Consider the following 12,539-nt stretch of genomic DNA (forward strand, 5'->3'; position numbering starts at 1 on the left):
TAAGCCAAGAACAAACCTTCTGGAGCAAGAGAAACAATGAGGCCACTTTCAGATGCAATCCAATACCAAACCATGGCTTAGCTCCAGGTAGTGAGGCGGCAGCAGAACTGGAGAAGCAAAGCCGCCAATATTTTTCACGCTTAGCCATAGTTTGGCTTAGTGTTATGTGCAAACTAGGCCACTGCTTCTTTCGCTATCCTTTAATGACATCTATCAATATCTGAAAGCAATCAATATCTTCTCCTTCAACATCTACATGTACATCCATCAATATGAACTGATTACTTATTAGTAAGTCCTAATTATTTCAATAGGATTTATTCTCAAAAGTGTGCATAGTTTCTGAAGTTTGAACTTGGGGAAGAAACAAAGTATACACAAATATAAAAAGAAGACAACCCTTCTTGGCATTCAGAGTGTGTCCCAATGACAAGAACATTCTCAAGTAACAACCAAACTTAGCCTTTCCAGTTAAATAAGGCCTTTAAGACAGAAGCTTGGGGAGTTGTCATTTTTAAAGCAACTCTTGCAGTCCAACCTTATACATGTTTACTTAAAAGTAAGTTCCACTATGTTCAGTGGAGCTTACTCCCAGGTAAGTGTACTTAAGACCGCAGCCTGAACTGGACAGAAAAAAATCCCAACACTAAATAAAGGCAGATACATTCACCAATTAAAAAAAATCTGACAAGCTCTCACCAACAGATAGCATTTGCTAAATGCCAGCTAGCTTGTTTCAGAATACAAAAGCCACTCCAACCAAGTATGGTCAAAACAAAAAGTTAGGAGGGGAGTGAGAAAGAAATCAATGGAAGTACATAAACGTATCTCCTTAGAAGACAATATTGTCCAGATTGTCCTTCATCAGTTGGCTGGAATTCTCCATGCAGTGCACTACATTTTAAAGAAACAAATACTGCCGTAGGCAGTGTGTCAGTCTCATAATCTCAGTGCTCCAAGGTTTTGCCTCAAAAGCAACAAAGGCTCATGTCCCCTTCCCCTTGTAGGGTATGAGCCCACAGCTCAGTTGCAGAGCATGTGCTTTGCATGCACAAGAACATAAGAGGAGGCATACAAGACTGAAACAAGAACCAATCTAGTCCAGCGTCCTGTCTCCCACACTGGCTAACCAGAGGTCTCCTGGAAGCAGACAAGCAGAACACAAAAGCAATAGCCCCCCCCCATTGTTGCTCCCCAGTAACTGGTACTAAAAAGGCATACCATTTCTGAAACAAAGGCTGCATACAGCCATCATGAAGCATCACTAGTAGCCACTGATTCTCCATGAACTAAGGCCGGAGTCATCATCATATCCTGTTGCAATTAATTCCAGTAGTCAAGCACTCTGTGAAGAAAAACTTCCTTTTGTCTGTTGTCAGTCTGATTCATCAGGTGACCCTGAGTTATAACAATATGAAAGAGGGAGAAAAACTTCTCTCTGCCCACTTTCTCTACCCTATGCATAACTTCATAAAACTCTTGTCATGTTCCCACTAAGCTGTAGAAGGTCCTAGGTTCAACAAAGGCATCTTCAGTTACCAGGATCAAGAAAGGGGAAGACCTTGTAAAGCCACTGCCAGTCAGAGTAGAGAATACTGGACTAGATGGACCAATGTCTGACTCATTTCGAGGCTATTAAGTAATTATTCCCACACATTTTCTGATCCCAGTGAACCACAACTAGGATATCAGGTTTAAAAAAAAAGACAGCGTTCACAAAGATTTCCAGTTCTATGACAAAAGGTATCATATTCTTGTTTCCGTAAGTGCTCTATCAAGTCATGCCCAAGTTTTTCACAAAAACCACCACTACCATTTCTGGCTGCAGCAAAGGGAGAGGTGAGAAGAGCGAGGCCCACTCCATTTATTCAGCAATATTTGGCTCCTTCTGTGCTCACTGCAGCAGGACATATACTAAAATTGGAATGATACAGACATTTCACTCCTCCTCTCCCTGAATTATTTCCATTAAAACTGGTCATTATAAGAACTTTGTAACTTTAAGAATTGGTACCTGTTCCTCTTCCCTACCCATCTCTTTTTCCTTTTAAATGGCTTCTTTTAGATTGTAAGTCTACAGGCAGAGACCACCTTATTTGTTATTGATCTTATGAAAGCCACTCTGGGAGCCTTTGGGGCTGACAAATGGGGTAAAAATACTTAAAATAAACAAAGCAACTCTCCCTGCTAATTCCATACCATATATATAAGAACTAACAAATCTGCTTGCTTCCTTACTGGGACTACCGCTTATTGCCCCCTGGCAATAAGACGACCCACAGCAGCCTCGGGCAGACACCTCATCAAGTCCTCTGTACTTGCTAGAGGGATGAACAAAGAGGCTTTCTTCTTTACAAAAAGCTGTGGAGAAACACCTGTTTCATTCCTTCTCCAAAGCTTCCTGCAGGTGATAAGAGCCCATCTCTTTCCAGAGCCCACTGTGGTTGCCACTGTTCTTCAGCCTTGGTTCCCCAGATATTGTTGGACTACAACTCCCATCATCCTTGGCCATTGGCTAAGCTGACAGGAGTTGTAGTCCAACAACGACTGGGGTCTCAAGGCTGAAGAACAATGCCCTAGACTGTCCCCCAGGTCACTAAACCATACCAAGGAAATTAGGATAGCATGAAGTGTAAAGAGTGCAGCACATATTAAAAATAACATTAAGAGGCATAAGATGCAGGTCTGTCCTGTAGTGTCTCCTTTTTGATCAGAAATTTTTGTCTGTATTAACTTGGTTTTGGAAAAATCCTTAATATTTGTGGATGTTCACACACTTTTGAACTATATTCCTGTGACGTGGGGAATAACAGGTGGATAATAAAAGTGGATCCTGCGAACCCGTGGTTGCAAACAGACTTATACGTCAAGGTTGGGAGTACAAACACGAAACACTCGGTGATATGAAGATGTTACTGCCCTTTCTAAATGTGAACATATATCTTATAATTGTCAATTTCATTTGGATACTTATTTGGATATATGGATGGCTTATACTAATGTATATGTTTGAATTAGCATTGGTGGATTACTCATATTTTTGATGAATTGTTCTTATTGTTAATGGAGGCTGATCGTTCCTTTTTTTCTTCTGTTATATTTGCAATTGTTAAAAGCATTGCTACTCTGTCCTTGGGACTTGACTCATATTTTGGCACATCTGCAAGAAAGTTTGGCCTCAGTCAAGTTGCAAATTAAGCAACCTCCCCACTCAGCTATGTTGTCAGTCTCTCTCTGTGTCTTCAGATGCTCCTTCCACTAAAAAAAGGACCTCGACTATCTGAAATGACCTAAAACGGGTGGCTAACCCTTAGTCTGGGGGCCTGATTTGGCCCCTTGAGCTATTTCTTCTGCCCCCCCCCCAAAAAAACCTTACTAACTTTGACCATGGCAGCAAAATTACTGCAGACACAAGTCTGGGATGGGCTGAGAGAATTGCACCTCTCCATCCAGTTCATCACCCTGACAGGCATATCGCCCTTCCCCCAGACATCAAACCCATCATTTAATGAGTGGGGAAGGCAATAACCCTCCTCCTGAGTGGATCTGCACAGATAACCTATGGGGAGGTGTTGCTGTACACACCTTTGTGCGTGAGAGATTATGGATTGGAATGAGGCCCCAGGTGGGTTGGAGAAGGAGGAATGTGGCCCTCGGACAAAAACAAGTTAGGCACTCCTGACTTAAAGAATCAGCTGGGAAAAATAACCCATTACACTTTACAAGTCATGAATTCTTTTCCTGAATGAAATGCTGTCGTTGTTATATGCCTTCAAGTTGATTCATGAGTTATGGCGACCCCATGAATCAGCGACCTCTAATAGCATCTGTTATAAACCACCCTGTTCAGATCTTGTAAGTTCAGGTCTGTGGCTTCCTTGATGGAATCAATCCATCTCTTGTTTGGCATTCCTCTTTTTCTACTCCCTTCTGTTTTTCCCAGCATTATTGTCATACTCATAAATCATGTCTTCTCATTATGTGTCCAAAATATGATAACCTCAGTTTCATCATTTTAGCTTCTAATGATAGTTCTGGTTTAATTTGTTCTAACACCCAATTATTTGTTTTTTTCGCAGTTCATGGTATGCACAAAGCTCTCCTCCAACATCATATTTCAAATGAGTTGATTTTTCTCTTATTCACTTTTTTCACTGTCCAACTTTCACGTCCATACATAGAATAGGGAATACCATGCTTGAATGAAATGGTAGCTAGGGCATAAAGTTAACAGTACTTGGCCTATTTGAAGATGCAGTGGCATCCATCATATCTCTTGCTAAGTTTTAGAAAAAGGTACTTAATCCTGAGACCTCCAGCGCATGATCAATTTCAATGAAGCCCTCAGCGGCAAATAAGTTATTTCAGCTCTACCAGAGAATCCAGTTGTGATGGATAATGTCCTTTTCTCAGAGTTTCTGAACATGGGGGAAATGGTGCCTGTTCTTCAGAACGTTCTTTCATTTCTTTTTTTTTTAACGCACACTTCTAGTAAAAGAGCATCCACTTTAATTTCCTTTGTGCCATTTACTTTTTGCAGTCAGCTTGGACAATAAAATTAATAGGTCACCTTTCATTTCCAGTCAGTTTTACTTTCAAAACCTCATACTGTAGATCAGCACTGCAATGCCTTGATAGCAAACACTGCAGGAGCAAGCTTCCAGTGCCCACACAAGAACTATTTCCATCGATTTCTTTTGTATCCTAAATGTCAGAACTCATGAGATCAGTTTTCATTAACAGCTCTCTGTATAACGTTTTAACTTACATTTTCAACCTAAGCTACAGAAATGAACTATCTTAGATTACATATCTCAAACCCACATTTAAAATATGCAAGGGGGGGGGACAAAAGAAAGCAAGATAATTTCTCCAGTCATCCAGTTCATAAATCAACATATGACCACCAAAGCATCAGTGTGAGAAAAACAAGGTAACTGTATACACTACCCTAGTCTCCTTGAAAAAAAGGGACAATGCAAAAGTAATAAATAAATGTGAGCTGGCCCTCAGGCAATTCTTTTGTAAAATACAACAAATGGACAAATACAACTTAAACAATATTTATTTATTTAATTAATTTGGTAGTTGCTTTTCTAAACAAAAGTGAACCCAGAGTGACTTACTATCAATAAAAAAGTTAAAACCAGGATAAAAACTTGAACAAAACAAAAAGTTAAAAGCGCATAAATATAACAGCCATGGAACACGCATCCCCTAAAAGAGGCTACAACATCAAGAGCTCTCCAAAAGCCCTCCAAAATTAGGAGTCAAATGCCTGGGAGAAGAAAAAGGCACCTAAAAATAGATAATGATGGCACCAGGCGTGCCTCCCAGGGAAGACAATTCCGTAAGTGGGAGGGCACCACTGAGAAGGCCCACTCTCATGCCACCACCCTCCGCACACAAAGAAGGGCCTCAGATGCCAAACACAGGGACTGGATTGGTTCATATGGGAGAGGTGGTCCTTGAGGTATTGGGGTCCTGAGCTGCGTAAGGCTTTATAGGCCAAAACCTGCACTTTGAACTCAGCCCGGAAAATCCAATGATACAGAAAGTTCTCTGTATCACCTTTGAAGATGGTAAAAAAATTACAAAGTCATCCCAGAGTGAAAGAGCTCACCCCAGGGATGTTTTGCCATCGGTATGGTCTCACTGATTACCAGTAGTACAACAGATCGTCTTGTGGAGACACATCCGTCTGCACAATGGCACTTCCTCTTCCTGGCCTCTCTAGCCCCCCACACACCCTCAAAATCTGTTCCAGAGGACTGGGGGACCCTCCAGAGCAGATGCTGGAGGCACACAGGGGGAGGAGAAGAAATGGAAGTCCCACTGTACGAGCAGATCTCCACTCATTTAGTGTTGGATACAACCCATATGCTTTTTTCCCCACCACGTCTGTCCTATGTCAGTAAGCTTTGCTTATGTTCAGTGACACACTCGCATCTATCCTTTACTGATCTTATACTGATTTTGCATCAGGGGAAATTTGAGGGTTACAGATTCTCCTCTCATTGCACAGACAAACAGTATATTTGAGAGTCTTAAACCCCAGCTTTTATGTACCCATCACACTTAAGAGCACTTCCAATATGCATGCTTTTCCTTATCCACATCTCTTGCATAAAGAAGGAAGCATGCAAATTGTTACAGCCCTGTGGTGTTTTTCCTTGGTGTCCTTGTCCAGGTGGTCCCATCCCTCACTTTTTCTCTGCACCTGTCCCAGGAATGAGTACTGGCTGTGCCTGCAGCCAGTTTCTTCTCCACTTTATTCCCCAATCCTAGGGAATATACTTATTTATAATGTATTCAAAGCAGTGGTTGTATGGTTAGAAAGCTTCTTCCATTAGGAAGCTGCCTTATAAAGAGTCAAACCAATGGTTCATTTAACTCAGTACTGTCTACACTGACTGGCAGCAGCTCTCCAGAGTTTCAGACAGGAGTCTTTCCCAGCCCTAAATGGAGATGCCGAGGAATTAATCTGGGGCCGTCTGCATGAGCTCTACCACAGAGTTATGTCCCTTTCCTAAGGCAACATTTAAAACTAACTAGGAATTCCTGCTGAACAAAACCATCTTAGAGCTATATTTAGACAGCAGGACAACGGACAGAAACATCTTTGATAGCTGCCTCAATCTATGGAGCTATCTTCCCTGGTATCTCTGACTGAAATCCAACCTCTTTCAGAATTATCACCAGATTTTTCTGTTTAGGAGGCCATGATGATCAGATAGATACTCAAGGTTACAGAACTTGGAATTTCGGGCTGTTTAACTTTTGATTTGAGTTTTAAACAGGATGCATAAAGTTTAAATCCTGAGAGAAGCTGGGCCCTTTTCAGCAGGCCCCTTAAAAATCCTACCACCATTACAGATTTAGGGCACTCTGCTTTTGATTCATTTCTACACAAGTACTCTCAACCAAAGAGGGATGCAGATTTCCTATCTGTGCAGTTTGGGGTATAACATACAGGTGCCTCTAACACCTTTCCCCCTATTCCAATACAGAAAGCCAGATTCAACATGTGTCCTGCCACACCTGGAGAGTGTTGGACTAGGACTGAGGTTCAAATCCCCACTCCGCCATGAAGTTCAACGGGTCAGTTGCTATCCCTCATCCTAACCTACTCTACAGGATTGGTACTATCAGAGCCAAGAGGATGCTGGCATGGTTAACGAGCAGAGTATAAGAAGCTGTTAGAGGAAAGAAGGCTTCCTTCAGAAAATGGAAGACTTGTTCAAATGAGGAGAATAAAAAGAAACACAAACTCTGGCAAAAGAAATGCAAGTAGACAATAACGGATGCTAAAAAAGAATTTGAGAAGCACATTGCTAAAAACATAAAAACAACAAAAAATTCTTTAAATGCATTCAAAGTAGGAGATCATCTAAGGAGTCAGTTGGATCCTTGGATGACCGGAGAGACGAAGATATGCTAAAGCAGGATAATGAGACTGCAGAGAAGCTAAATGAATTCTTTGTGTCTGTCTTCACAGTGGAGGATACAGAGCAGATCCCTGTGCCTGAACTAACTTCTGCAGGAAAGGAGTCTGAAGAACTGAGGCAAATAGGGGTGATGAGAGATGAAGTTCTAGGCTTAATAGACAAAAAAAACCCTGACAAATCACCAGGTCTGGATGGCATCCACCCAAGAGTTCTCAAAATTGCCTATATTCTTACAAAAATATCTGACTTGTCCCTCAGATCCATCTCCATACCTGAGGTCTGGAAAGTGGCTAATGTAACACCAATTTTTAAAAATGGATCCAGGGGGGATCCCAGAAATTACAGACCAGTCAGCTTAATGTCTGTCCTGGGAAAACTAAACACAAAATACCCAAGCATACAGAACAAGCCTTGCTGAACCTGAAGCAGAAACAGCGTGGCTTTAGCAAGCATAAGTCCTGTCTCACTAACATATTAGAGTTCTTTGAGAGTGTCAACAAGCCTACAGAAAGAGGTGATCCAGTGGACACAGAGTACTTAAGACTTTCAAAAAGCATTTGACAAGGTACCTCAGCAAAGACTTCTGAGTAACAGTCATGTAATAAGAGAGGTCCTCTTGTGGATCAGGAGCTGGCTAGCAAAAAGGAAGCAGAAACTAGGAATAAATGGGCAGTTCTAAATGGAGGAATGTAGAAAATAGTCTCTTCCAAGGATTGGTATTTGGGGACCTGTGCTTTTTGACTTGTTCATAAATTATCTAGAGTTAGGGGTGCTCAGTGAGATGGCCATGTTTGCTGATGATGTTAAATTGTTCAAGGTTGTTAAAACAAAAAGGGACTGTGAAAACCTCCAAAAGGATCTCTTCAAACTGAGTCAATGGGTGATAACATGACAAATGGAATTCAATCTAAACAAATGTAAACTTTTGCATATTGGAGCAAAAATTCTTAATTTCACATATACGCTCATAGGGTCTGAACTGGGGGTGACTGACCAGGAATGAGACCTTGGAGTTGCAGTGGATAGCTCGATGAAGATGTTGACCAAGAGTGCAGCGGCTGTTAAGAAAAAAGGCAAATTCCATGCTAGGGATCATTAGTAAAGGTACTGAAAATAAGGCTGCCATCATAATATCATAATGCCATTAGTGAAGTCTATGGTGTAACCTCATTTGGAATACTATGTACAGTTCTGGTCATCTCACCTCAAAAAGGATATTGTAGAGCTGAAAAGGGTTCAGAAAACAGCAACCGAAATGATCAAGGGGATGGAGTGACTCCCCTATAAGGAAAGGTTACACCATTTGGAGCTTTTTCGTTTACAGAAAAGGCGAGTCATAAGCAACATGATAGAAGTGTATAAAATTATGCATGGCGTGGAGAAACTGAAAAAATCTGATTCATAACACTAGAATGCATGGACATTCAAGGAAGCTGAATGTTGGAAGATTGAGGAGACACAAAAGGAAATAATTCTTCATGCAGCACATAGTTAAACTATGAAATTTGCTCCCACAAGAGGCAGTGATGGCCACTAACTTGGATGGCTTTGAAAGAGGTTTTGATCCAAGAAGGACCAGCTATTGATGGCTACTAACCAAGGTTGGAGACAGTATGTCTCTGAATGCCAGTTGCTGGAAGCCGCAGGAGGGGAGAGTTGCTGTTGCGTTCAGGTCCTGCTTGTGGGCTTCCCATTGGGACACCTGGCTGGCCACTGTGAGAACAGGATGCTGGACTGGATGGGCCACTGGCCTGATCCAGGAGGACTCTTCTTACGTTCTTAGGGCACGGTTGAGCATGTTTTTAACTGTTTTAATTGTGTGTTTTCAAATTGCTGTAACCCACCCTGGGACTTCTTGGTGAAGAGTGGGTAATTAATAACAACAACAACAGGGAGTACCCCAATTATGACAGGGGTCCCAGGGGGCTGCTATTCTCAAGACAGACTAACTCTCTCACACAAACACACACACAGAGGCCCTTCAAGGTGCAACAACGAAGGCTGAAGGAAATGTGGAGCCGGGAAGTCCCCCAGTCAGCTTCCCCTGGTGGAAGCGGAAACGCCAAGGCTTTCCCCTTCGCAGGGCGGAGAAGGCCCCTCAGGCCCTGGAGAAAGAGAGAGAGGCCGCCCCCTACCTGATGACAGAGATGAGGAGGCCGGAGGGGTCCTTGCTTTTGCTCATAGTGGTTCTGTATCTGCCAGGCGCATCAGACGCCGCCATGTTGGGCTCCGCCTCGGAAAAGGGTCGGGCACGCCCCTCTCGCAGCCTTCTGGCCAATCCGCAGGCAGGCTGGCCAAGAATCGCCCTATCGCCGCCGGAGAGAGGCGGGGAAGCGTCGCCCAACCGCCTCGCCCCTTTGCGCTGTGTATTCTGGGACTTGTAGTTGCCATCGGCTTCTCAGGTGAAGGCCAGCAGGTGAATGAGCGGAGGGGACGGCAGGATGCTGGAGCCGCCGCAGAGTCTCCAGCGATGCGAGCGGCGTTTCCTGCCTGCTGAGAGTCAGGGCTGAATACGGCTGAGCCCGTTTCTGTCGCTGTGCCTACAAGCAGAAAAGCAGGATTCGTTATTTATTTTTCATTTGCCGACGTTGTTTTTATTGTCACATTATTATTTTTTATTTATTACGATGATAATTACAGAATATATTCATAAACATATGACAAGACGAAAAAGAAGAGACCTTTCAGGATCGTAACGAGAAAAAAGCAAACATATGATTGCACCTTATCTTTAGCACTATGGATATTATTAATAATATTATTCTCTATTTATATTAGGCGGGTGCCCTCGTTGCACTGTTTTCTATGCCTGCTAAAACCGATTTTGTCATTGTGTTGAGTCTCATGTACATCTCCCAGAGACAGTTGTAATTAAGCGGTATATACATTGTCTAACTAACAAATAAATTTTAATACTGCTGATGTTTATATTTTGATCATATTATTTTGTTTACCGTTTTTAAGCCTGTTTTTATTGCTGTTTTTAAATAAGATGTTTTTTGATTAAGTATTATTTTTGATTAGGCGGTTTATAAATTCTGTTAAATAAAATATAAAACAACATATTGTTCCAAATGCTTAAAAACAAATCTCTAAATAACCTTGTCAATTTGATTCCTAAAATAACTTCTTGGATATGAACAGAAAATGGTAGTGGTATTACTACTATGCCATCAATGTGTGTGATTATTTACAAAGCACAAGAGAACCCAGGTTATTTATTTTACAATGTATATCCTGTCCTTCCTGAAGGAGCCCAGAGGTGTACTATAAAATTTGTCACAAGGGAGACAGCAGAAGAAGGGGAAGACTATGTGTTTATTTCAGTCACACATACATTGTTGTTGTTATTTGCCTTCAAGTCGATTACGACTTATGGCGACCCTATGAAACAGTGACATCCAAGAGTATCTGTCATAAACCACCCTGTTCAGATCTTGTAAGTTCAGGTCTGTGGCTTCCTTTCTGGAATTAATCCATCTCTTGTTTGGCATTCATCTTTTTCTACTCCCTTCTGTTTTTCGCAGCATTATTGTCTTTTCTAGTGAATCATGTCTTCTCATGATGTGTCCAAAGTATGATAACCTCAGTTTCATCATTTTAGCTTCTAGTGACAGTTCTGGTTTAATTTGTTCTAACACCCAATTATTTGTCTTTTTCACAGTCCATGGTATGCTCAAAGTTCTCCTCCAACACTGCATTTCGAATGAGTTGATTTTTCTCTTATCTGCTTTTTTCACTGTCCAACTTTCACATCCATACATAGAGATTGGGAATACCATGGTATGAATGATCGTGACCTTAGTGTTCAGTGATACATCTTTCCATTTGAGGACCTTCTAGTTCTCTCATAGCTGCCCTCCCCAGTCCTAGCCTTCTTCTAATTTCTTGACTATTGTCTCCATTTTGGTTAATGACTATTCCAAGGTATTGATAATCCTTGACAAGTTCAATGTCCTCATTGTCAGCTTTAAAGTTATGTAAATCTTCTGTTGTCATTACTTTAATAATCTTGACATTCAGCTATAGTCCTGCTTTTGTGCTTTCCTCTTTAACTTTCATCAGCATTCGTTGCAAATCATTACTGGTTTCTGCAGGTAGTATAGTATTGTCTGCATATCTTAAATTATTGATATTTCTCCCTCCACTATTCACACTTCTTTCCCGCTTTCCATATGATATGTTCTGCATATAGATTAAGCAAATAGGGTGATAAAATACACCCCTGTGTCACACCCTTTCCGATAGGGAACCAGTCGGTTTCTCCATATTCTGTCCTTACAGTAGCCTCTTGTCCAGAGTACAAGTTGCACATCAGGACAATCAGATGCTGTGGCACCCCCATTTCTTTTAAAGCATTCCATAGTTTTTCATGATCTACACAGTCAAAGGCTTTGCTGTAATCTATAAAGCACAGGGTGATTTTCTTCTGAAATTCCTTGCTCCGTTCCATTATCCATTGTATGTTTGCTATATGATCTCTGGTGCCTCTTCCCTTTCTAAATCCAGCTTGGACATCTGGCATTTCTCGCTCCATATATGGTAAGAGCCTTTGTTATAGAATCTTGAGCATTTCTTTACTTGCATGGGATATTAAGGCAATAGTTCGATAATTACTGCATTCTCTGGGATCCCCTTTCTTTGGAATTGGGATATATATTGAACGCTTCCAGTCTGTGGGCCATTGTTTAGTTTTCCATATTTCTTGACAGATTTTTGTCAAAATTTTGAGAGATTCAGTGTCAGTAGCTTGTAGCAACTCTATTCGTATACCATCTGTTCCTGGTGATTTGTTTCTTCCAAGTATTTTAAGAACAGCTTTCACCTCACATTCTAAAATTTCTGGTTCTTCATCATACGATTCCTCCGTGAATGAATCTGTCATCCTTGCATATCTTTTATAGAGTTCTTTGGTGTATTGGTTCCATCTTTCTTTTACAGTATTTCATCTCAGTCAGTCAGTGTGTTCCCCTGTTGATTATTCAACATCCCTTCTCTTGCTTTGAATTGCTCTTTAATTTCTCTAATCTTTTGGAATAGGGCTCTTGTTCTACCCTTTTTGTTGTCCTCTTCTATGTCTATACAATAACT

At 41.4% G+C, this 12,539-nt stretch overlaps 1 protein-coding gene across 3 annotated transcripts in view; it reads right to left on the reverse strand.

Moving 5' to 3' along the window:
- The window catches only part of EXOC4 (exocyst complex component 4), a 572,497-nt gene extending 562,782 nt beyond the window's left edge, over positions 1–9,715 (reverse strand). For 2 of the 3 annotated variants that reach the window (XM_061638088.1, XM_061638087.1), the window contains exon 1: positions 9,584–9,715. In XM_061638088.1, the coding sequence (XP_061494072.1) occupies positions 9,584–9,669 (86 nt within the window). In that variant the 5' untranslated portion in view covers positions 9,670–9,715. The remainder of the gene's footprint in view (positions 1–9,583) is intronic. The other variant, XM_061638085.1, reaches the window with a different exon arrangement.
- Positions 9,716–12,539: the final 2,824 nt, after the last annotated feature.

The sequence above is a fragment of the Rhineura floridana genome, chromosome 8 (assembly GCF_030035675.1).
Source record: "Rhineura floridana isolate rRhiFlo1 chromosome 8, rRhiFlo1.hap2, whole genome shotgun sequence".
In the NCBI taxonomy this organism is placed as follows: Eukaryota; Metazoa; Chordata; class Lepidosauria; order Squamata; family Rhineuridae; genus Rhineura; species Rhineura floridana.